This window comes from Rhineura floridana, chromosome 3, assembly GCF_030035675.1.
Source record: "Rhineura floridana isolate rRhiFlo1 chromosome 3, rRhiFlo1.hap2, whole genome shotgun sequence".
NCBI lineage: Eukaryota > Metazoa > Chordata > Lepidosauria > Squamata > Rhineuridae > Rhineura > Rhineura floridana.
The window spans coordinates 70,990,087-71,017,236 of NC_084482.1; the positions used below are offsets into that span (position 1 = coordinate 70,990,087).

Genomic DNA, 27,150 nt, shown 5'->3' on the forward strand with positions numbered 1-27,150 from the left:
CCTTAGATATATGAAATCTATAGATTTTATAGATCTATAGAGTGGGGCATTGCATTTTATGTCAATGAAGTTGGTGAGTGAGCTCTGCGGCTAGGAGCCAAGCTTTGTTTTCATTCAACAAGCATTTGTTTTCATTTGTTTTCACTGCTGCCAGTCTACCAATAAAACAACTATCCAGGGGCCCAGTTGAGAGGGCAGCGAGTGGTAGAGTAGCCCAATCATGCTGATGAGGGAGTCTTCTGAGCCCCTGGGCCCTCAACCAGTGCCCAGTCTAGCCTTCCTCTGGTGCCAGACCTGGCCAGTATCTCAAGGGCCTTTGTGATCTTATGTGGTCAGGAGTGTGTGGGACTTTTCATTTTTTTCCCCTTCTAGCAATAGCCCCTTGAAAATCTGTTTCCAAAGATCATGGATTCTATGGAGCTGTGACCTGTTGGATGCTTGCAGGTGCCACTTGCCTTTTTGCATTATATTTTGTCAATATTTTTGAAGGGCCCCTACAATTCCTGAGTGCCAAATGTTCTCTCTTCCATCTGTTTCATCTATTTTGTTAGCGCCTCAAAATCTGCCTTATTGGCAAATTGTCTTTGGCAGCAAACAGCAGTAATGTTTCATTAAGATAATCTATGAATAAACATTGACAATAGGGGTTTTAATCTAGCATCTGGTTACCTGAAAGTTAGACCAGGGTTCGAATCCCCACATAGCCATGAAGCGCACTGGGTGACCTTGGGCCAGTCACTGCCTCTCAGCCTCATGAAAATCCTAGTCATAGGGTCGCCATAAGTTGGAATTGACTTGAAGGCAGTACATTGACATTGGGATCTGTAGCTTGCATTCCAAAGCGAGGACATTCCTGGCTGCCACAGGATATTCCCTTCCTGGCCTGAGGATTGTTAAAGTATATTAAAGGGAAATTTCCCCAAAATGTGCTGCTTGCACCATTTTCAGATTTTCTTTCCTGCTGCCACTACATGTTTCCCCCTCCCTCTAAAAGAGGTGGATTCAAGTATCACTCCTACCTTTGCTTTAGGAACTTTGCTGGCATGCTGCCTACGGCTGAGACAGACTTCATATCCCAAGTTTTGAGGGGGAGAGTATGAACTTCCTTTCTGACGTTACTAGCAGTCAGGGTGTCTTGGAATGTATGAGTCTTAAATTTCAATTTCCTGTGTATTCACTGCCATGTTTGGAATGTCCTTCAGTTGAGGAATCAGATGAGGTGTAATGCATCTTTATCTATAGAACCCCCAGTGCTTGTTTGAGTCTGTATTTTTTTTTAAAGAAAATTAGTTCCCCTCTTATTTCTCAGGAATTCCAGGTTTATTCTTGCTTGTCTTTGCCTTCTTAATTCAGGTCTTTCCAGAAGCTGAGTCTGTCCCTCATCTGGTTTGAAAGTGAAGGCTTTTAAGTATTGCAATATGGTCTTCAAGCACAGACAATTGTTCCAGTAATTTTTCTTGAGGGAAAGAATGATATGAGCACTCTAATCAGTGACTTAAAGCTCTTGGTTCTGCAGCTAATGATGTTTACTTTGATCTAGTCAAAGTAAACTGCTTGCAAGGTGTTCGAGATGCTATCACTGTACTCCCATGTGGCAAGGTCTTTGTATTACAGCTGGATTCCTGCCTTTTGTGAGTTATCAATCAGTGCATATCTTTCATCACTCAGTGCCAAGGCAGGTCAAACAGAAGAGTTCACATCTGTGTCTTGCTGACCACAGAGTGTTTTCTAATGGCCCTTTCACTGGTGATATATTGCCAGACAGGCCAGCAACTCAGACTGCTGGGGGGATTTATTGGACTGAATCTGTTGTTGCCCCTTGAAGTTTATATATGTATTGGCTTTGGGGCCACCTTCTTTCATACTTCATGAAGGACTATCCAGGAGGAGACAATGTAATTTCAAAACAGATTTAATAGCTCATTGACTAAAGGATAAATGTACATTTCTGTTGCGTACTTACCAAGAGTTCTGCAATGAGAAATGTAAGGTGTGTGGACTGGAGTTGTACATATTAGATGCTCATTTTAATCCAGGTCCAAAATCTGGGGTTTTGCACAATGTGGGCACATCTGCAGTTTAGGTTCATAAGTACGCTACAGCATGAGACAATTATGGGTATTGAGGGCATAGACAGGACAGAGTTGTGCAGAACTAGGAATTACTAGAAGACCACCTCAAATCTATTCTGATTTCTGACCTGTTGGCAGACACTATTCATGTTTTCAAACTTTCTTATCATAGTGGCAGAATATTTTTAAAAATTCCTGAAAGAAGGGAGATATGTTACCAGGGACTGGTCTTGATTTCTGGAATCTGTTCCTTATTCTTTGCATGTACCAGTTTTGGGTTAGTGTTGCTTAATATGGACTGCAGTCAGGGTTAAAGCATCTGCATCCCATTTGGGATTAAATAGGATTTGAGCACCTAAATCCCATTGATTCTTTAGAATAAACTAGTTTCAATTACTTTTGTTGCAGCTGCTATCTGTATGGCTCTATGTTTTGATTTGTGTGCCCAGAGTGGAGCAGTAGAGAGACCATACATAGCTGGAAAGATGGGCTGCAACTTTGTTATAAATGTGTACAATAGTTTGCCCATAAATAAATTCTTGAGGGTCAAACTGGCAGTTTAAACATGTGATTAAAAATTTTGTTTAAAATTACTACGTCTGTCTGATCATGAAATGGTGGGAGGAGGCCCATGCTATTTCCTGCCAAAAACATTGTCTGAAGCTGCTCTTGGCTGTATAAGAAGAAGAACCCTGCTGGATCAGTCTTAAGGCCCATTTAGTACAGCATTTTGTTCTCACAGTGGTCAACTAGATGCCAATGGAAGCCCACAAGCAGGACATGAGTGCACTGGCACTCTTCCCACTTGTAATTCCAAGCAGTTGGTGTTCATAGACTACTGTCTCTGACAGCAAATGTACAATTAAGCCATCATAGCTAGTAGCTTTTAACATGTATCATCCACGAATTTTCTAATCCTCTTTTAAAGCCATCCAAGTTGGAGACCATCACTTCAACTTCTGGGAGCAAATGCCACAATTTAAACTATGCCCTGTATGAAGAAGTACTTTCTTTTGCCTGTTCTGAATCTTTCAACGTTCAGCGTTTGATGGCCGCAAATTCTAGTATTATGAGAGAGGGCGGAAAACATCTCCCTATCCACTTTCCTCATACCATCCATTATTTTATACACTACAACCATGCCCTCCCTTACTCTTCCCCCCCCCAAAACCAGCCTTTCCCAACTAGTGGGCCACCAGATGTTGTTGGACCACAATTCCCATCTTTCCTGACCATTGGCAATGCTGGCTGAGGCTGATGGGAGTTGTGGTCCAACAACATCTGGTGGCCCACTAGTTGGGAAAGGCTGCCCTAAACCAAAAAGCCCCAAATATTGTAACAGCATAGGAGAGATGCTCCAATCCCTTCATCCTAATAGTGGCCAGTGGGGCTCTCTTGCTCTCCCAGCTTCCAAACACCTGGGGGTGGGGGTACTGCTGCTAACCAAGAGGGGGGCGGGCAAGGCGCAGGGAGCATGGTGTGCTGTGGCTGAGCCAATCCATTGCTCCTACCACACTGTATAGAGCTTCCCACTCCTCTCCCTGTCTATCAACAGCGACCCATCATATTTGGAAGCTGGGAGAGCAGTGGAGCCCCACACTCGCTACTTCACCAGCCACTATTGCTTGTTTTTTTTCAGTTGCTCTATGTTGAACCTTTTCCAGCGCACAAGGCATCTGATTAGCTACTGTGAGAACAGACTGCTGGACTAGATTGGCCTGATCTAGCAGGGCTCTTCTTATGTACCTTTAGTAGCAACAGCTGCTGTCAGTAAAACCTTTTTTAAAAAGGGCAAGCATGAACATGGTCATGAGACGCAAGGTCATGGTTAGGGTACAGCAATTATTTTTATATTAAATTGTAAGTTCTTCCAATAAATTATAATATATGTGCAGCTGATGGAAGTTGTAGTCCAAAACATCTGGAGGGCACCAGATTGGGGAAGGCTGGTATCGCATGTGTTGTAGCTGGAACATACAATGATGTCTAGATTTGAAAATTAGAATTGAGTAGATTAGTTTTAATGTTTAAACTCAGGATTACTTTGTTCACCTTCACATGTTTCATTTTATTTGCATCTAGGATTATGGTCAAAAACTGCCCAACTCTAGTGATCTTTCATTACTGATTTAAGCTACATCCTGAAATCAGAAGATTTCCTAGTGTGGGGATAGGGAACATCACCATCCAGGCCTCTCTATCTGATCCTTGGGACTCTCCCCAGGCCACACCCCTCACTGACCCTGTTTTGCAACTTCCTCGAGTGTGTTGGTCTGGCTAGAATGTATCCCTGATGTCTGATAATGCTTCCTTGTCTGGATGGAGGACAGAGAGGGATAAACTAGCCTACTGTACAAAGGCAAAATTAACATTCATTGCCCCACCCACTTTTGCTGTTGGCCCTGCCCACCACTGGCATGTGGCCCCCAAAAGGTTGCCTAGAAGGGAAAGTGGCCCTCAGACTGAAAAAGGTTTCCCACCCCTGTCCTAGCTTGTTGCAAAGCCACGTTGGTCAAGTAGTGTTCTGTTTAATAAGCAAAGGAGACCTGAACTTTCCCTTGCTCAAGCACTAAAACTAATTCGGCTGCTGCTGTACATCTAAGGGTCAAACTAGATGTCATGTTAAATGTATTTTTGCCTTTAACGTGTACACCTTAAAAAATGCAAATAGCACCTGGGGGACTTCCTGGAAATTATTGGGATTGCAGAAGGCAAGAAGGGGAAATTTAACCCTTTTCTCCCCAGCTGCGATCTTGGTGAAAACCATTTCTCTGAAACTGCTTTTTGTGTTGGAAGGAAATTCCCCCATTGGTTCCAAATGTGCAGAGATGTGTTTAGCATCATGTCTGATTTGGCCCTTTTATTTTGAGGAGTTCCATAAGATGATGCTGCCACAACATTGTGCCCCATGAGTTGGAATGGCCCATGCAATGCTTCTTGCTACAGCATTTTAGATTGCAGATGTTCATGTTTTTATAGTCCATTGCTTTAGTAACTGTTGGTCTGTATCACATTCAATTTTAGTCAGAAGCAAAATGTTAAGAATGAGGGGGAGAAACAAGTGACCTTGCTTTATATTCAAATGCTTCCAATTAAGGGGACTGTTATCCAAGATAACTGGAAAAGGATACTCAAAATACTACCTTGTGTAAATATAGCTATTGCCTGCATTATATCGCCAAGAGTTCTCAGCACATCTGGAACGACAGTAGTTCCAGTAATATTAAAGCATCCTATTTTGGTTGGCATGCAGATGCTGTGGTATATGCCAGTCGGTAATGGGTTTTGGAAACAAGCTGCTGTAAAACTCTCCGGAACTATTCTCCTGGGAAATTATTCAATTAAATACAACTAAAATTAATGCTTGTGTGTTTTGTTTGAATAAAACAAAATAAGCAGCTGGAAAAGAAAATCCCTGGTGCATGTTGGAGAGCAAGGGCTCCAGTTAATATTCATGGATTCTGAGCTCAGTGTTCTCCCCGGCACTCTACCTTCTAGCAAGTATTGATTCTGAATGATGAATATAGCTATAGCTGATGGTGTAGGACTATTTTTTTGCCATTCTTTAGTAAAATGTAGTAAAATAAGTCGATCCCGACTTATGGCAACCCTATGAATAGGGTTTTCATGATAAGCGATATTCAGAGGTGGTTTACCATTGCCTTCCTCTGAGGCTGAGAGGCAGTGCCTGGCCCAAGGTCACCCAGTGAGCTTCATGGCTGTGTGGGAATTCCCAGGTTGTAGTCTAACACTCTTTTTGCTTTTGCAAATATAAATAATTACTTTAATTTAGGGGTGGGAAACCCATGGTCCTCCAGATGTTACTGGACTCCTATTCCCATTGTTCCTGACCATTGATCATGGCAGCTGGTTGACGGGAGTTGAAGTGCAACCATGTCTGGAAAGCCACAGGTTCTACATCCCTGTTTTAATTGCTGTACTTGGAACATGAGATGGTTGAGGTTTCTTAATCTGAAAATTTAATACTATGGCTTATAACCCAGTTCACATATCTTACCCAAGAGATTGGTCATTGTCCATAGCAAAGGTAAGCAATATGACTGGAGCTTTAGACAAGTATTTCTATCTCTTAAGTGTATATAGGTGGGCAGAACTGCATGTTAGCAGTGGAATGGATGTAGCTCCATCCATTTGCTGTAGCCAGGCCTATTTGTGACCTAAAACAACACTTATCTGCTACATATAATGTGACAGTATAGCAGCAGATGAATAGAGGTTATGCTGGTGATATAGGAAAAAGACAATAGGATATTATATCCATATTTGTCTTAGAGACATCATATGTTTTCATCCATTAGTGAGCACTGCTTTTTCAGACGTGGTATGTGCAGGTAGTGGTTCATATGTTGAGATGCATGCATGCATACATACATAAACTTTATGGGGAGAAGATATAGGTTCTCATCCCTACCAAATGATGACACATCTTCAGAGTAAGAGTTGAATTAACTAATAGGCAAAAAAAACCTTGCGGTTTAAGAACGTACCTATAGCCCACAGATATTTCTATCAAAACTTTAAAAAGCAGGGAAGTTGGACAGCTATAGTGAATGCACCGGGGGAACAGGAGACCTGACCTCCTCTCTGAGATATTGTACAGCCCTACAAATTTGTCAAAATTCAAACACCATTTGGTGTCTTTCACAGTCCAATTCACTTCCTGTATATTTGAATTTGGTAACGTGCCTCTGAGCATATGGTGAGTGGTGGCAACACCTGCCATCTCCAAAGATGGAGAATTATATTTTTGTATGTTTGTTGGTGTTCTTACTTTGCTTCTTTCCTGTGTTACTAATGTGTCTACAGAGAATCTAATCTAGAAAACTTTATTTCCCTCATTATTCATCCTAGAAAATAGAAATCGGGGTCAAATTTATTTTTATTAATTTCAAAGCCTTTTTATTGGTCACTGTCATATGATGGTGAAGACAGCCTTTTGTGTTTCAAATTGGAGGTTATGTTCTATTTCTATTTTGGGTGCATTAACAGTTGAATCTGAAACTGCAGTTTGATGTAAAATCAGACTGATTACAATATGTTGCTACTTCAGCAATGACTCTAGCTGTTGGAAAAAAAGGGGATGCATGTTTTTAGCCTACTGTGTTTATACCACTTCATTTAAGGCAAGGTGTTCACGGTCAATTAAAAACATAGAGCACACCTAGAATTTTGCTAGAATATATTTGACCTGCCACTGTTTTACCTTGTGCAAACTGAGACACTCCTGATGTCCACTGGAGACTATTCTGCAGAAGTCAGTGCCATTATTCCAAAATTATTTTTGGAGTATTTTTAGTGTAAATTTTGCAAAGTGTTGCTGTACTTCACATATTCACAAAAATAGAAGCAAAAGAAAATGATTTCCTATAGGAAACTTCACTAAAATTGCAAAGGAAATCAGACATATTCAAAGTGACCATGTGAACTATATCAGCTGTCTTAATAATGTTGCTTCCTCCCTGCTAAAACAAGATTGGCACAGCACATGTCTTCTTTCTATTATTTGGGCTGATTGCAGGTGTTGCCACCACTCACCATATGCTCAGAGGCACATGGTTCTAGTCACAGTGAATAAGTAAAATTTCTAGATACCCTAAAAGACTGTGCCTTAAAACAATTGGTTATTTAGTCTACCAGAAGGGCAGCAACCCTGGACTTACTCTCAAGTGGTGCCCAATACCTGGTGCGACATGTAAGTGCTGTTGAACCAATTGGGAACAGTGACCATAGTGTTATGAAATTCAACATACATGTATATGGACAGTTGCCAAGAAAACACAGTCACAACTGACTTCAAAAGAGAAAGTGTCCCCCCGAAATGAGAGGATTGGTACAAAGGAAGCTGAAAAGGAAAGACGAGGGCCATATCTCTTTAAAATGTTTGTGAGTTGTTTAAAACCCGAATACTAGAAGTATACTGCAGACCAGGAAAGGTACTACCAGGGCCAAGAGGATGTCAGTGTGGTTAATGAGCAGACTCAAAGAAGCTACTAGAGGCAAGAAGGCTTCCTATAGAAAATGCAAATCTTGTCCAAAGGAGGAGAATAAAAAGGTATCCCGACTTTGGCAAAAGAAATTCAAGCAGACAATAAGGGATGCTGAAAAAGAAGCACATTAAGACCAACAGCAAGAAACTATTTAAATACATTAGTAGCAGGAGAACAACTAGGATGGTGGTTGGACCTTTTGGATAGGAAGGGAGTCAACGGTGTGTGCTAAAGGTGGAAAAAGAAATTGCAGAGAAGCTGAATAATTTTTTTGCATCTGTCTTCACAGCAGAAAATATAGGGCAGATCCCTGTGCCTGAACTTTCACAGGAAAGGAATCTGAGGAACTGAAACAGGTAGTGGTGAGGAGAGATGAAGTTCTAGCTTTTATTGATAAAATAAAAACTGACAATTCACTAGGTGCAGATGGCATCCACCCAAGAGTTCTTAACTCAAATGAGAAATTGCTGATCTTCTAACAAAAATAGGTTCCTAGTTAGGTCTCTGTACCTGAGGACTGGAAAGTGGCCAACGTAACACCAATTTTTAAAAAGGGTTATGGGGGGAAACTGGTAGAAAGCACTGTTAAAGGCAGAATTACAAAGCATATAGAAGAACAAGTCTTGCTGAAGCAGAAGCAGCATGGCTTCTGCAAAGGTAATTCCTGCCTAACTAATCTTTTAGAGTTCTTTGAGAGTGTCAACAAACACATACAGTAAGCTTAGGAGTCATGGAGTAAGAGGAGAGATCCTCTTGTAGATCAGTAACTGATTAAGAAAAAGAAAGCAGACAGTAGTAATAAATGGACAAGCCTCCCAATGGAAGGATGTAGAAAGTGGAGTCCCCCAAAGATTGGTTTTGAGACCTGTGCTTTTTAACTTGTTCATGAACAATCTAGAGTTGGAGTGAGCAGCGAGGTAGCCAATTTTGCTGCTGCTACCAAATCCCTTATGAGGAAAGGTTACAACATGTGGGGCTTTTTAGCTTAAAGAAAAAACGAGTAAGGGGGGACATGATATATATATATAAAGTTATGCATGGTGTGGAGAAAGTGGATAGGGAGAGGTCCCACCCCCCATAATCCTAGGGCCATTCAATGAAGGTGAATGTTGGAAGATTCAAGACAGTCAAAAGAAAGTACTTCTTCACACAGGGTATAGTTGAACAGTGGAGTTTGCTCCCAGAAGTTGTAGTGATAACCCCCAACTTGGATTGCTTTAAAAGAGGATTAGACAAATTCGTGGAGGATAGGATTGTCAGTGGCTACTAGCTCTAACGTTTATGTTCTGCCTCCACTATTGCAGGCAGTATGCCTCTGAATACCAATTGCTGGGAATCACAGTGTGGGAAAGCGCCGTTGCACTCATGTCCTGCTTATGGGTTTCCCATTGGCATCTAGTTGGCCGCTGTGAGAACAGGATGCTAGCCTGGATAGGCCTTTGGCCTGATTTCAGCAGGATTCTTTGTATGATCTTATAATGTCAAGCCCATTGCCACTAAACATTTGCTGAGGGTAGCAAAGTTTACGTCAGCATAACTTGCTTCAGATTGCTATGATTTAAGATTAGCTCTTGTGTAAAGTGCTGTTTACAGTTTGCATCCTCTTACACGTTTTTCAAATTTTCCAGAATTGGGTGCTAACAGCTTATTTGGGGATATATGAGAATTTAAGGCTTTCATTTGCTTTAGGATTTAGGTTTTTGTGCGTGCTTTAGTTTCCATTTGGGGCTCTGTATTTAAGCCTTCTGCTTGGTATATGTACATTTGCTGGAATCTTTTTTTATCACTGGCCTGGTGCACAATGTGTGCTTTCTTCTATTGAGTGTAGTGTTGTGTTGTTTTGATGTGTGTAGCCTGGCATTTTGTGTGATTTCATTTCCTTGGCATTTTTCTCTAAGGTGGTCCCTTGGATGGCAGTGGCTATGGAGCCTGGGTTGCTTCCAGATTAAGTTTGTCTTACTGTAATGTTCTTGGTACAATATGAAAAGTTCTGACCTTCAGGTTTTAAGATGTTTTTCTTAAATCTAGCTCCAGTACATACAGAGTTGCCATATTCCATGACTAATTTTATAGTGTATATTTTACAGATATACATTACTCTGTTGATACAGATCAATTGGGAAAAGCTAGGGTTTTACACTGTGTGTCTCCAGAATAAACATAAGAGATTTTAAGCTAGCTAGCTAGCTACTAGGAGGCTTCCTGATTCCAGCTATATCAGTGCCATTGGTATACTTTATGTAGAGGGTGACTGTTTTGGCACCCATTGAGAGCAAATTCATTTGTCCACTCCATGTACCCAGAAAAGTAGGCATGGAGTGCTCTTCTCTTGCCACTAAATTAGCACAAGAAACCCCTGATACTAATATAAAAAATGTAAATGTACTGCCTTCAAGTCGATTCCGACTTATGGTGACCCTACGAATAGGGTTTTCATGAGGCTGAGAGGCAGTGACTGGCCCAAGGTCACCCAGTGAGCTTCAAGGCTGTGTGGGGATTCAAACCCTGGTCTCCCAGGTCGTAGTCCAACACCTTAACCACTACACCACACTGGCTCTCGATACTAATATGGTATGGTGTTAATGGCTTTCACACATCATCTGCTTCTCTGCCCATATCACCCAAATCTGCTTTTTTGTCTGTATTGGAATGGAGAACCTCTAGCCCTCTGGATGTTGCTGCACTACAGCTCCCATCAGTCCTAGCCACCACAGTCAAGGCTGATGGGAGTTTTAGTCTAAACCCAGACTTCCCCCCCCCATGGACCACTTGAAAATCACAGGTGGTCTTGGTAGACTAATGACTTTTCTGCCAGTTGTAGCAATTGCAATGCGTGCTGCGCTAGGTGCAGCATTATTGTAATTATATTTTTATTGCTTCTTTTATTTCTTTTCAATTCAATTCAAACTGCAGTACAATAAATACGATGTAAGAAATAAAAGAAGCAATAAAATACAATTAAAAATTAACATGAATATTTAATGTAGACATACTGTGGATCACCTGCATGAACAGTGGTGGTCCACAGACCACATTTGGAGGACCTCTGGTCTAAACAACATCTGGAGGGCGAAAGGGTTCCCACCACCGCTCTGTATCAATATATATACACACATCTAGATACTATTTGATTCCTGCACTGAACAGAGGGTTGAATTGGCCTTATAGGCAGGCCCCTTCCAACTCTATGATTCTATGTATGAAGAAAAAGGGCCAGGTTCACCATGGCCCTCTTGCATCTGGCTTACATGCTACATCAGGGGGTGGAGTTATGCCTTCATTGCTGCTGCTGCAGAGCACTTTTAATTTTCCACAGCTTGGGAACAGCTGAATCTTGGAGCAGTATTTGATTTGCTGGTGTGCATGTTTATCATTTAGGAGGAAGCTGCTCTGTCCCCTTCATATATTTCATCTGTCTTTACTCCAAGCCTTTGGGGTGCTGGCATAATGCTTCTCTTGGACAATGGCATTCTTTGTCTCCATTACCTGTTATTTGCAGCACTCAGGGTAATGCCATGCCCTGCCTTTTCCCACTAATGTTCCTTGCCCTTGGAACAGTTTTTTGCATCTACTTCTCACAAACAGCAGATGAGGCAATAAACTCATTTCTTGACTCTTCTACCTTGGATGTGAGTGAAGGTTCATGTGACTGAATGCTTCTCAATTTTTTTAAAACCAGCAACTTCCCTGCTCATAGAAAACTAGATATATATAAAAAAATTCCCAGGCATAAAAATAAAATAGAAGAGTATTCCGTCCATGTGAGCCTCTGCTTGCAGGCTGAAGTGGTATATTCAAGAAATGAGTTTGCTATCTGATCTGTTTGTGAGATGCCAGCCTTGAATTGTAAGTTATGCTCATGGCCAGGTCCCAGGACATGGGTCTAAGGACATATGGTGTGCCAAAAGTCCTGAAATTAACCAGGCCTGGGTTTCATCAGTGCCTGACTGAGAGCCTGTCTGGGAACCTCATGTGTGGAAGAAAGGGGGGGATACATAAATAAATAAAACCCTGTCTTCACCCCTATAGTCTTAATCAGTTTTTAGCTAAGATGTGATTCGTCTTGATCTTCACTGCTCATGGATTTATTTTATAGGTTATGGCAGTGGTTGCCTGAGCCCAGATGGAAGTAGGGGAAACAATTCCTGTGATGATGATCACATGTGTTTATACATGGGGTGTGAGTGGAACACTTATATTTGTCTGTATTAGTGTTTCACTTATACCCCATCATGTATAAACACATTTACCAAATGAGTAGCCCATTTGCATTGCACATGAGACATAAGCAGTATCTTGGAAGTATTTGTTGTTTCCTCTTTAAACCTATTAAACTATTTTCAAGTTTGCACAATCAATATGGAATAGTAAATTGCTGTTTGCTCTTTTAAAAATGAAAGCTAATGTTTCAAGGATTTTTGGACCCCATTTTACATGGGGTTTGTAGAAAACTGAACATTGTAAGCAACATTTGTCTTCCCAACTTGTCTTAGAATAGTACATTTAAATCTAGAAAAGTAGTATCAAACATTTCCCAAGCTAGTGAAACTAAAAATCTTGTGGATAAAAACTCCAAGACGAGATGGGTGTTTGGTCAGCCCAGAGTAAACACTTCTAACCAGGCCTGGCATCCAAATGGTGCTTTGTAGCCACCTACCGTTGCCACCAGGTAAGCCCACAGCAGGGGTGGGGGAAATCATAATTGGAGAGGCCCCATGGAGGACACTTTGCCAAGGAACCTCTCAGACCTGTACCTAGCCCTGCTGCTATGTCCTTCCTTCCTCCCCCCATTTTGTAAATTCAGTTTGTATTTGGCTTACTCAAAGGACAGGAACAGTGAAGCCTGTTCTTCAAGACACTTGCCAAACCCATGAAAGGCTTTTACATATTTTAAATAAATCAGAAAATCAATTAGTACAAAGACAAAGAGGTCATATGGCAAACAGCCTGCTTTCCATCTGTGTGGTGTAGAAATTCCACCACTGTTGGGACTCTGTGTGTGGCTCAGAAGTATAACAACTCTCATGTCTCTGGGAGAGGACACACCTGAGTAACACACAGGAGGAAGCTCTGATTCAGGACAGGGCGTGACAAAATGTAAATCAAATAAATCCTCTTCCCTCTTCTGTGTGGGAGGAGAGAAGGAGCACTTTACTTCCTACAGAACAAAGATGTTGTTTTCTTAAGCTGAACAGTTTTCATTTCTTCTTCATTGCCCATCTGCCCTGAATTTCATAACAGTTCTGTTTCCCCTGCCTACCCATCTCCCCTTCCAAATTATTTCCTGGTGAATCCATTACAAAGAAGAATGATGGAAGGAAAGCCTCTTTATTTCCTTAACATTTTGTAATGTCCTGGGTTCCTGATTGGTGCCTCACACAAACTGCATATTTTGGGTTCATAAGGAGTAGGGACTTCCAGACTTGCCATGTATGAGAGCTTCCTGGTGAAGTGGTGTAAGATAAAAGCTGCCCTCCAACATCTTCCTTTACCAGCTGCTCATGAATACCTCGCCTCCGACCTAGGAATGCTGCATGCTGAATTCTGTAAATTTCCTACATGGTTGTTGATCTTCAAGTAAAAATTTTGAAGGAAGAGGGACTCAAAAAATTGGACCATGTTAGGTTTTCCACAAGTACAAAAAGAAATGAGCAGATGAAGCATGTGGACAGGAAATTAAGGCTGTTCTTTGCCTATACATGGAACAGTTCAGAAACCCAGTGCTTCCTGGCACCACCATCATTGCCACTTACTGAGAGGAAGAGGTGGTGGTAAGTTCAGGGCTACTGTGTAATGAAATCCATCAGTTTTGAATTTTCATCATTTGAACTGAGTGAACTTAATACTATAAGCTTTTTAACATAAATGACTTCATAACCTATCACCTGCCAGTTGGCCTTACCCCTGCCACTGAGTGTATCTGTGGAGACTGGCGATTGAATTTTATTTATTTATCTATTATTTGATTTATATCCCGCCCTTCCTCCCAGCAGGAGCCCAGACGTCGATCAATAGCCAAGAGCAAGAGACTTGTAACTACATGTTGAAACCTGACTCAGATATTGGCAGCTTGTCCTTTGCGACTTTTTGTACTACTTAATGATTTTACTCATTTTTTCATCCCAGTCCACTGCAAGGTCTATGATGGAAATCAACCCTTATATAAAGAGTCACCCAGTGGTCCATGTTGTGGCAAAGAGCTCAGATCTCTTGTCTTCCATTGTGCTTTAGCAAAGAAGTCACACCCACAAGTCACTGACTAAGTCTGTCTAGCAGAAAGACAGACAAATTCTGGTGATAATTAATATCAGAGAGAACTATCTTCCCCCCGAAACCCAAAAGGTGTCAAGCCTCTACCTGACAGACGTGACATGACTTGTGATTGGCAGGTTCGTTACCTGAGGATGATGGATGTCATTCCAGATAGGGATGATGCGTCCTACTGAAAGGAGCAGACAGGGTCCACTAAAACCTTTGCCTCCTCTCTAAGGGGAGAAGCCAGCCCGCTCACCAGGCCAGTTCTGTCTGCAGTTGGTAACGGTTGGATCTTTTCTTACTTGCTTTTTCAGTCAGACTTTTTCCTGAGTTAAATGTTTTGATTTCTGTTTTTCCTTCCTCCTCCTCCTCCTCCTTTCAGTATGCTCTTTTGGTTGTTGTTATTACTATATTTCTATCCTGCCCTTCCTCCCAGCAGGAGCCCAGGGCGGCAAACAAAAGCACTAAAAACACTTTAAAACATCATAAAAACAGACTTTAAAATACAACATATTTAAAAACATTTTTAAAAAAGCTTTAAAAATATCTTTTAAAAAAAGAAAAGAAAATGTTTAAAAACATCTTAAAAAGCAATTCCAACACAGATGAAGACTGGGATAAGGTCTCAAAAGGCTTGTTGAAAGAGGAAAGTCTTCAGTAGGCGTTGAAAAGATAGCAGAGATGGTGCCTGTCTAATATTTAAGGGGAGGGAATTCCAAAGGGTAGATGCCACTACACTAAAGGTCCGTTTCCTATGTTGTGCAGAATGGACCTCCTGATAAGATGGTACCGTATCTGCAAGAGGCCCTCACCTTCAGAGCGCAGTGATCAACTGGGTATATAAGGGATAAGACTGTGTTTTGGGTATCCTCATCCCAAGCTGTATAGGGCTTTGTACACCAAAACTAGAACCTTGAACTTGGCCCGGTAGCTAATAGGTAACCAGTGCAATTCTTTCAGCAGTGGAGTAACATGTTAGCAATACCCTGCCCCAGTAAGCAGTCTCGCCGTTGCATTTTGCACCAGCTGCAGCTTCTGGACCAACCTCAAGGGTAGTACCACATAGAGCGCATTATAGTAATCCAGCCTGGAGGTTACCAGTGTGTGGACAACAGTGGTCAGGCTATCCCAGTCTAAAAATGGCCATAGCTGTATTACCAGCCGAAGCTGGTAAAAGGCACTCCTAGCCATTGAGGTCATCTGGGGCTCTAGTGACAAAGATGGGTCCAGGAGCACCCCCAGACTACAGACCTACTCTTTCAGAGGAAGTACAACCCCATCCATAGCAGACAACTGACCAATTATCTGAACTCAGGAACAACCAACCCACAGCGCCTCCGTCTTGCTAGGATTCAGACTCAGTTTATTGGCCGTCATCCAGCCCACCCCCGAGTCCAGACAGTGATCCAGGGCTTGCATGGCCTCTCCCGATTCAGATGTTACAGAGAAATAAAGCTGGGTATCATCAGTGTACTGCTGACACCTCACCCCAAATCTCCTGATGACCGTTCCCAAGGGCTTCATATTGATGTTAAATAGCATGGGGGACAAGATGGTACCCTGCGGCACCCCACAGCACAACTGCCAGGGGCCAAAAGACAATCACCCAGTGGTATTCTCTGAAAACAACCTTGGAGATAGTATTGGAACCACTGTAAAACAGTGGCTCCAATACCCATCTTATCAAGTCGGTCCAGAAGGATACCATCGCCAATGGTATCAAAAGCCGTCGAGGGATCAAGTAAGAATAAGAGGGTAACACTCCCCCTGCCCTTCTCCCGATAAAGGTCATTCATCAGGGCGACCAAGGCCAATTCAGTCCCATAACCAGGCCTGAACCCAGCTTGGAATGGGTCAAGATAATCTGTTTCATCCAAGAGTTCTTGCAATTGATGTGCCACAACCCTCTCAATCACTTTCCCTGGTTCGGGTGAGTTTCCCTGTCTGTCTCTCTCCCTCCACTTGGTACCTTGATTTTTCCTCTCAGTCTTTTGTCACATCTGTTCCTGCATTTTTTAACTTCACCTAATCTTATCTGTATGTTCTTACTGCTATTGTTATTTATCCCATCTAGATTATTGTACTCTCCCATGTGCCTAGACTTTGGGCACATAGTACTTGTGTGAATGAGTAAGAGGGAAAAGAACAAGCTGTGCTCATCTCCAGAGGGGAAAAGGCAGCTGGATGTAGCCCTGTTTTCCTGGAAAGTTGAAAGGGGATTGCTTGAGAAGTGCAGGAGGTGCTGTCTCTTTAGAAGTAATTACCTTGGACTCCCAAAAGTCACTCCTGTCTGGGGGCAGAGGATGCTGAGAAGGGGAGTGTAGTGGCAGCATACTGGATATTTTTGGGACATTACCGGCCTACCTCAAGTGTTGTGGGAGGAAGGGCGTAGGCAGGCAATCTTAGCCTCCCCTTCCCCTGATTTGTTGGCAGTGGATATTTAGGATCGTTAGGAGACTCTTCTTTCAGCCCTGTTATCTAGGATCTCTTTACCTGGGTATCTTTGAAGATGCTAGAATTTTAAACTTGTTCTATAGATATGCTTATGTTCTTAGACTTCTCAGGGCTTCTCCTGATCGATGGGGTGGGGTGGGATAAGTTGCAGTCATCCACAAGGATTCCATCTCTCTTGCCAGGAAGCCAGTTCACTCAGAAATTAGTTTTGGGGGGCTGGTTCATGGTGTTGGATGCTGTTACTGTGCTGGCCACCCCTCTGCACTGTAGCCTCCCTGGTGGAGGTCAGATGTGGTGTTGGAGAACTCCTCCACTGTTGTGTTGGGGAACTTCAACATTCACACCAAGGTGGTCTCTAGGGTGGCGGATTGGGACTCTCCCTGACAACCATGGGCTGCCCAGTGCATCAGTGTCCCAACCCATGTGGCCAGACATATGCTTCATCTGGTTTAATGCCATTAGTAAGGATCTTGTAGTGAGCATGTTGTCATGGGAGGATCATTCCCTGTTGAGGTTTGGGTTGGCTGTAGCAGTTCTTCCCTGCAGGGTTGGGAGACCCATTGAAATGGCTCACCCTTTCACATGTCTCAGGCCAAGGTTAACATCTCTCAAGCTAAAATACAAATCTACTGTAATTTTTCCTCTCTTGGAGAGCTTCTGTTTAGAGGCAGTGATTTTTCTCATGTGTATTGGGATAGAGGTGTCTTATCCAAATTTCAGCACAAATGAGAGAAATTCCCACATCTCTCCCAAACTTCTTGCTGAGGTTACCAGAGAACTAAGGGAGGAAGGCAAGGAAACTTTTGCAGTTTGCAGTACGTAAGAAACTGTTTCTTCTGGCACTCTTTTCTTCTCCAAACCTCAATACAAATGAAGAAATATTGTGCTTCTTTCTCTTGGAAGAAGGTGTTGAGACTTGGAAAATTTATAAAATAGCAAGAGTCTTTTTTGCACTAACATATCTAAGGCCCCATCTGCACTATATATTTAAAATAGTATCATACCACTTTCAACAGCCGTGGCTTTCCCCAAAGAATCCTGAGAACTGTAGTTTGTTAAGAGTGCTGAGAGTTGTTAGGAAACCCCAGTTCCTCTCACAGAGTTACCATTCTCAGATTGGCTTAACAAGCAATCCTACTTCCCAGGAATTGTAGAACAGAATAGGGATCTCCAAACAACTCTCAGCACCCTTAGCAAATCAGTTTCCAGGATTCTTTGGGGGAAGCCATGGCCATTTAAAGTGTTACGATATTACTTTAAAATATAGAGCACATGGAGATGAAGTGTCAGCAAAAAGTATGCATTCTCACCAAAGGGCCTGGGGCACTCTCCCTGATGAGTGGTTTTGTGGGCACTTGCTCTTTCATATAATTGATGATCAGAATATATTTTGATCAACATGCAGTTCTTTGGCATATAAAGTGTATATTTTTCTATGTGCTGCTAAAGCTGAAGTTTATACTTGGGTAAAATATAAAAAATTTAATACTTCAATTAGAGAAAATGTAATATTAAGAGGGAACATAACTCATCATTGGAAGAATTTAGATTGCACCTATGATTTTAACTCTTTATTTTCTTCATTTATTAGGAACTATTTAAGACAGTGCTTCATAGATAGATAGATATCAAATATGTCCCCTCTCCCAAAGAAGAATGTAAACTGGATAAGGATGAAGCATCTCAATCAACTACTGCATTAGATTTATTTTTATTTTATTTATAAACATATTTGTATACTACTATTTTGTTTTTTTTTAAATCAAAGTGGTTTAGAACAAAAAAAGTCTTACAATAAAAATCATTAAAAATACAGTAAAAACAAAGGTCAACTATTGTAAAAAGACATCTTAATTGCCTGCATAAGCCTGGTGGAAGAGAAAGGTTTTCAGCAGGTGTTTAAAGAGTAAATCAGAAACAGAATACACCTGCTCAGACTCTACTGACTGAGCATTCCAGAGAGCTGGGCCAATGATACTGAAGGCTTGATTTCTTATTGATGCTAAATGAGCCTTGCCACTTCAGGGGACAACCAAAGCTGCTCTTGTAGATGATCTCAGTGATGGAGCTGGGATAAAAGGGCTCTGGTGGTCCCTAAGATACCCTGGACCTAAGTTGTTCAGGGCTTTGTAAATTAATACAAGGACCTTGAACCTGGTTCGGTAGTGGATGGGCAGCCAGTGCAGATGCTTTAAGAGTGGTAGATCCTATTAGAGCAATATTGGTCAAGGAACTAAAACAGCCAGTAGAAAGCAACAATTAGAGGACGAGCAAGTGAGAGAAAATAGAACTGTAAACTCGTACGGTTGGATTAATACACCAAATAGGGTACAATACTTGAAAATTGTGGAAACTTATAAAGCTATTCTGTCTATTCAAAAGGCTATCTAAAGCTACCTATGTCTAATCCTTGGACAGAAGAATTAGAGTTTGACAGTGGAAACTAAAAGGAGAGCTACAAAAATAATTGGATCTGGGAAGATTAATATGCCGTTACAAGAAAAAGTTGCATAACTGACTTATGCAACATCCCATGGAAGTCAGAAAGCCTTGTTGTATGACTTGCTGATGATTTTAAACCATTTTGCAGAAATAAATAATCATACAAAGAAATGAATATAGATCTTGAACAGTGGTCTAAGCTTAAATTATTATAGGCTTATAGGATCCCCACTAGCTGTGAAATAATGCTGTGTATGTATGGGGGGGGGGGAAGAATTGTAAATGGTGAGGTCAGATTAAAAAAATGCAGAAACCACAGTGGCAATTCAGTTACAGCTTGAATGTGCATAAAATAAGCACAGTGTCATGTATGTTCATATCTGGAACTGAAGATTGTGTTTCATGAATGTAATGAAGTAGACTCTAGTCTACAAATACTTAGGCCATAATAAATTTGTTAATCTTGAAGGTGCCATCCTCCTCCCAGTTTCATCTGTAGTGCTGAATAGAACAATGAAGGATGGTGCTTTGGGTTTTCCAATTTCACTTGATACTATGCTGCTCGTAAGTTTGCAACTATTAGAGACTATTTCACAGATACAGAATATATGGAATTAGAACAACAAACTTTTTATCTACTTACAACTTAGAGATTTTTATACCCAGTATACATTTTTAATAAATAAATAAAACAAGTCAATATTTTTACTGACAATAAAATGTGTGCCAGGCAGCCATGCCTTCTTTAAGGATACTCCATTTCATTCCTCTTTCCCACTGTTTTCTATCCGCCCTCCCCCCTTCCTGTAGTCAGCCAGCATTCTGTGGTCACTGAGCATGCTCAGTCTTCACTGGGCTGCCCCCACTCCCATTTTGGATGCATATGAATCCACTCTCGGAGATTTGAGTTTGCTATTAATATATATAAGTACCTGCTCCTTGAGTTTTGCTGGGAAACAAGCAAGTAATGATGTTTTAATATGGAAATAATATCCGTGTGGTTAACACTTGCCAACAATCATGATGTTGCTGCTCTTACTGAAAAATGCAATATTGGAGTGAGTTAAAGAAGTTCGAACATCAGAGATAGAATCATAGAGTTGGAAGGGGCCTTGTAGGCCATCGAGTCCAACCCCCTGCTCACAGCAGGAAATCCACAGCTAGAGCATCTCCCGCAGACAGCGGTCCAGCCTCTGCTTGAAGACATCCAGCGAAGGGGATCCCACCACCTCCCTAGGCAGTCGGTTCCATTGCCGAACCGCCCTTACTGTCAAGAAGTTCCTTCTAATATCCAGTCTGAATCTATGCTCTTGCAACTTAAAACCATTAGACCTAGTCCTACCCTCTGGGGCAGCAGAGAACAAATCTGTACCCTCCTCTATGTGACAGCCCTTCAGGTACTTAAAGAGTGCAATCATGTCACCCCTCAGCCTCCTCTTCACCAGACTGAACATGCCAAGTTCCTTCAACCTTTCCTCATAAGACTTATTCTCCATACCGGCTATCATCCTCGTCGCCCTCTTCTGAACCCGCTCTAACTTGTCTATATCCTCCTTAAAATGAGGCGCCCAGAACTGAATGCAGTATTCCAGATGAGGCCTGACTAATGCAGAATATAGTGGGACTATTACTTCCCTCAACCTGGAAACTATAGCTCTGTTTATGCAGCCCAAAACCGCGTTTGCCTTTTTTGCCGCAGCATCACACTGCTGGGTCATGTTCAACCTGCGATCCACTACAATTCCAAGGTCCTTCTCACACGCACTACTGCTAAGCCGGGTATTTCCCATCCTGTACCCGTGCATTTTGTTTTTGTGGTCTAAGTGCAGAATCTTGCATTTGTCTTTATTGAATTTCATTTTATTAATTTCAGCCCAATTTTCTAGTCTATCCAGGTCCCTTTGGATCTTATTCCTGTCTTCCATTGTGTTAGCTATCCCTTCCAGTTTTGTGTCATCCGCAAACTTAATAAGGATTCCCTCCACCCCATCATCTAAGTCATTGATAAAAATGTTGAAGAGTATCGGCCCCAGGACAGAACCCTGTGGCACTCCACTCGAAACCTCCTTCCAGTCCGAAGCAGAGCCACCGACGACCACTCTTTGAGTACGGTTTTCCAACCAGTTGTGAATCCTCCTGACAGTATTTCCATCTAGTCTGCATTTGACCAGTTTGCTAATCAAAAGGTCGTGGGGGACTTTATCAAACGCCTTGCTGAAATCTAGATAGATGACATCTACAGCATTTCCACCATCTACTAAGCTAGTGACCCGATCAAAAAAAGAAATGAGATTAGTTTGACAGGATTTTTTCTTGACAAACCCATGCTGGCTCCTACCAATCACAGCATTGTCATCTAGATAGTTGCCAATGGACTCTTTTATTATCTGTTCTCATATCTTTCCCGGTATTGGAGTCAGACTGACCAGCCTATAATTCCCCGGATCTTCTTTTTTACCCTTTTTAAAGAGCGGGATGACGTTTGCCCGTCTCCAATCCTCCGGCACCTCTCCCGTTCTCCAGGATTTCTCAAAGATGATGGCAAGAGGTTCTGAGAGTACATCAGCAAGTTCCTTCAGTACTCTGGGATGCAGTTCATCAGGCCTATATTCTATAAGGAATCCGTTTAAACAGGAGCATGCTTCAGATGTTATTCTCAATGATTCTTATTTGATTCTTCCTGTCTACATCTGAGCCTTAGACATTTTATTATACTAATATGTAAAGATGTAAATATTTTCCATTTGAAAGTTTAGACAAATATATGGGACAATCTGGTGCAGTGAATGTAGCATGAGGGCCGAATGTGGAAGGCCAGTTTCTAATCCCTGCTCATTTGCAGGTAGCTTTTGAGAAATCACTGTCTATTGCAAAAATGGTTTTGGAGAAACTCACCCGAGCAGGCTCTCCGAACAGCCAAGATAAGATTTTCGCCCTTCTAAACTTGTAAAGCATTGTGTACTAATTATGTGTGGCCAAAACAACAGATGTGTCAGCATGCTCTTAATCCATTACGCTAGTTAGTTCAGTATCTACATAGACTTAAACATATATGGTGCTTTCTGCATGGCTGCTATCACAATTAAAATGGCCCTCTGGCTAATCTGCCTCATGGGGTTGCTATGCAGATAAGCTAGATCAAAATTGCAGAGCACTAAGATGCTAATAAGGTGGCATAAAATGATAAAATTGCTTTTGTTTGGGTGTGATGATGAGAAAATTAGACATTAATATAATACCTTGATACTCTTTTTAGAAATCATCGATGATCTTGCCAATTTAGTAGACAATACAGACAACAAGTTGCGCAACCAAACCAGACATGTGATGGCGGTGGACAAAAAGTCATCTTCCTGTGGTAAGATACAGCTTGGCTTAATTTTTTTTGGGGGGGGGGCTTTAAAATGGCTGCTATGTATCTTCAGTGTGGTGTAGTGGTTAAGGTGTTGGACTATGACCTGGGAGACCAGGGTTCAAATCCCCACACAGCCATGAAGCTCACTGGGTGACCTTGGACCAGTCACTGCCTCTCAGCCTCAGGGAGAGGCAATGGTAAACCCCCTCTGAGTACCGCTTACCATGAAAACCCTGTTCATAGGGTCGCCATAAGTCGGAATCGCCGTGAAGGCAGTCCATTTTTCAATTCTTGGCTTAGAGCGCTCTAAAATGTTTCTAACCAAGACTGTCCTTTACTTAATTTTTCACCAACTCCTAGAAATAGTTTACAGGGTAGCAGTTAATTAAGAACATTTAAATGGCTACTCCTTTTGAGTAAGAGGGTGAGGATAAAAAGTAATGAGACATGATGGAAGAGGAGTAAAATCAGTATCATGTGGAGAAAGGGGGTTCTTTATAGAAGGGATTTCATTTGGTAAAATTTCTGTTCATACAGCTATTCTACAAAGCAGAGGGTTCTCCTGTGTGAAGGCCACCTATGCTGCAAGTTGTGTTTCTACTGTTATATTTTCCATATTGACAAACACAGCAAATCATATGCTGCCAGTTAAGCCATGTAAATAGATAATTTAAACTTTTGTATTTTCCTGGCAGGTGATATGTATAGTTATTTAGCACCAAGGTCGGCACCAGAGGGTGGCCAGGTTGGACCCTGGCTGAGGGCCCCTGTGGCCCTGAAGGGCCCCTCCTTAGGGTAAGAGGGTAGAGCTCCCATTCCACAATCCGTGGCAGCACTGGCTCCCGACACTGCCGCGGAGAGGGAGCTCCCAGGCACCCCCACCTCCCCTATATAGTCAGTGTGGGCTTCAGTAAGCCCACACACATTCCCCACTTACCTCTCCAATCCCTGTAAATGATGTGTGTGCTGTGCACACATGCCTGCCATTAACTAAGATGGTGATGGGAGCTTCCCTAAGGGACTGACACCCTTGCTGCCATCTTGGTTGATGGCAGGCATGTGCACACAACACGCATGTCACTTACAGGGACAGGAGAGTTGGTGGGACGTGCAGGTGGGCTTATTAGCCCCACGCAGCCTGTATTGGGGGTTTGGGCTAGTGCGCTAAGGGCCCGGGGCAGGCTGGTGCCCAAGGGCCCAGTCATGCCTGGTGACAGCCCTGTTGAGCACCATTTCATTACCATACAGTACTCCATTTTAGTGCAAAACAGTATGAAACTGTGATCTGGCTGATGAAATATTATTAAATGGTTCTCTAAAATCATTTCATGTTTCAGAGATATACAGAACTGTGCATGCCAAATTTTATGAGACTTGAATTCAAAGTAAAGGACTGTATCCAATCAAGTCATCCCATTAGTACAATGACTTCAACCTGCACAGTAGAACCTCCTCTCCATGCACACCACCAAGTCTGATCTTGGGTTTTCCCCAGCCCTCCAGAGCAAATTTGGGATGGGTGTGCAAGGAGTGGGGGAGGAAGTCCCATTGTGTAGGTGAAAGTCCTTGCACTAACAGGATAACTTCATTGGATACAACCCTACTTGTTGATAAAAATGTTTGGATCTTCATCATTTAGCTTTGTATTAACTTGCCACTTCTACTTGAATCTCTCATTCTGCTCTAGAAACATGTTACATACGTGGTTTAAGCTAAAAAGGAGGGACAACACTGCTAGACTGTTTATGTTTAGAGAGAATAATATTGTGTTTGCTGAAAGTATTTATATCCCATGTTCTACCTGACAAAAAGCCTTTAATGCCGCTGATAGTAAATGATAATTAATATTTAATAAGCAGAAGTATTTTTCAAGATAGTGGTGACTTCTGATGGCTCTGCAGGGAGAAGAGAATGTTGGTGGAAAATGACAATCTCCAGGCCTTAGATGATACTATAAATGTCGTTTATTAACAACAACCTTATCATGGGAGTGGGGGAGAGCTTTAGAAGCATGTTACTTGTGGTAGTATTATTAGCATCGATATCTCATGCCTGGCAGAAGTAGCAATTTGATACAATTTTTTTAAAAAAAAATTATATAGCAAAACCCTAAATCTGGAAGCAGGGATTTGTGCCGTTACCTAGTCATGGATAGATTGGATTCTGTAGTGTAGGCTGATGATATTTTTACCTTTCATAAAACAAAGGACACTTGCTTTTAGAATTGATTTGATCTGGCCTACTAATTTGGCCCTAGGAAATGCTACAGTTGGATAACAAAGATATCTTCTACCCAAGATTTCAAAAAACGATTGAAGGCAACTTTTCCCACTCTGTGTGCTCCCCCCATTAACTCTGCCAACCCACTAGTAATGTATATGCATGTAAGGAAACAGTTGTGTTAAAGTCTCCCTTTTTCTCCTATTCCACAAGGTGGCATTGCAGTGAGATGCCTCTTCACTTTTTAGTTTTGACAGAGTTTGGGGGAGAACAAAAATAATGGCTTTAATTTCTACCACCTTGATCAGTATGTGCTTCATTATATTATCTTGTCACAGGAATGTTATGTTTTTTAACCTACTCTTCAAAGTAGGTTAACTTTGCTATAAACTTTTAAAAAAAGAGAACCAAAAACTGGCAGATTTATTTAATCAAGGTGACATTCTAAGAGAATCTCCCTAGAAATTAATAGTATGCACAGGTTCTTGCCTTATTCATCATTCTGGTGCATTCCCTGTTGTCATTGGATGTCTTTTTCCCCACAGAAAGTTAATTAGCTTGATAAATTCAGGACTGCAAGTATTCAGGTTTGTTCATCTAATGTAAAGTGTATATGTTTTGATGGGCAAAATCTCCATCCACTTTATTTTTAGTATAGTGGAGAGCTTAATCTAGTGTGATATGAAGTCAACCTTTCCTGTGGCCTGTGCGCCAGAAGATTATGCCAGTGTTGCTTCCAAAAACGGTATGGACAGTTGCTTTGGATCGGAACCAAAAGATGATTTTCCTCGAATAACTTTTTTCCTTGCTTTATGAGCTGTTCCTCTTTTTCCCTTTACCTCTTTTCATGTTCCCTAGTTGTCTGGGTATTCTGGATCATTTTCCATGGTGTTAATGCAGTTCTGCTTGTGATATATGTACATCTTATTTCATTAAATTATTATCGAAAATGTGTGGCACTTCCCATATTGAAGCTGACACTTATAAACTATGAGGCCAGGTTTGAAGAAACACATACATAGTAATTTCCTCTTTTGAGAGGAGGATGTTTTGATTACTTCAGCACAAATGGAACTGAGGGCCAAACCAGATGTGACTTCAGTTGCCTAAATGCAATAATCAATATGCACACATTTACACTTTGTCATTGGTAGGAGCTTCCCTTGAAATACATATAGTAGCTTCAGAGGGGCAATTTTTGGCAGGAGTGGCAGGGCAAGAAATATGTTAAAACTTCCTATTGCTACCCCCGTGGTCCTAAGGCTACGCCAACTTCCCCACAACTGCTATTTACATAATTAAAAAATTGCATTCATGGAGCCTAATTTGGCCCTGGGGCATAAAGAGAGCTTACCTGACAGGTGGTCAACAGTGATCTGTGGCTGAGTTGAGGCCCTGCAACTACTGAGCTGGCATTTACTTCAGTCTCCAGGACTCCTGTATTAATATATCGTCCCCTCATGCCTGTCAAAATGTTTGTGCTATTTGAGGTCTGCAACACCTGTGGTATGTTAATAACTTTCATAGCTCAGATAATTTTACCCAGCGTGCTATGATTTGCAGAGTTCGGGACTCTAAGCAGCAGTGAATGCTCACAGGACAGTGTCATTTCATACATTTTTATTTCTTCCATATATCTTATCAAGAGCATCAAGTGCCCCAGCATACCACCATCAGCTGTGTTGTCTCCTTTTCCCATTCTCCTCTCCTGGTGGAATAAAGGAAAAGTCACTTGACTTGCCAAGGTCACCCAAACAGCCTATGGCATAGCTCTCATTAAACCTGTATCTCTGGAATTCTATCCCTATGCTTTAATCACTGAACAACCTTTTTGTCAGTTGGCAGAAGTCCATGGTGAAAGCATTCAGAAAGAAATAGTCTTGACAGTAAACGTTTTCCAACCACCAAAGTCTCCCCAAACAAAAATAAACCCCAGGTTCAGTTAATATTTCATCTCATTGTGCTTCCACTAGCAGAAATCTACAATTCAGAGTTGATAAAACCCGGGACTGGGCTACTCTGCTAGGCAGTTTGGATCTGATTAAGTGTATAGATGCCCATAATTATCCTTTTTAATGACTCTTTAAACTCTGTAGAAGATTTGACATATCTAGTGAGAAGAGACTGTTGTGTGGGTTTTTCCCCCCCACCTTAAGGAAATGGATAAGGGGAGCCTAACATGCCTTTGAGGGCTGGGTGAGCAGAAAAGGCCAGCAACACCTACTTAATTACATTTGCATATGCAGCTGTTCAAACAGAGCCTTGCCAGTGCCTGCTCTCACCTTGTGGGGGATTTGGAGCAGCTGTTGGACCCTGCAGTCTGGCTCTGTCATTGGAGGGCTGC

At 41.8% G+C, this 27,150-nt stretch overlaps 1 protein-coding gene across 4 annotated transcripts in view; it reads left to right on the plus strand.

Moving 5' to 3' along the window:
- Positions 1-27,150, plus strand: part of STX8 (syntaxin 8) — a 169,888-nt gene that overhangs the window by 94,748 nt on the left and 47,990 nt on the right. For all 4 annotated transcript variants that reach the window (XM_061616501.1, XM_061616500.1, XM_061616499.1 and 1 more), the window contains exon 7: positions 22,488-22,589. In XM_061616501.1, coding sequence (XP_061472485.1) covers positions 22,488-22,589 — 102 coding nt within the window. The remainder of the gene's footprint in view (positions 1-22,487; positions 22,590-27,150) is intronic.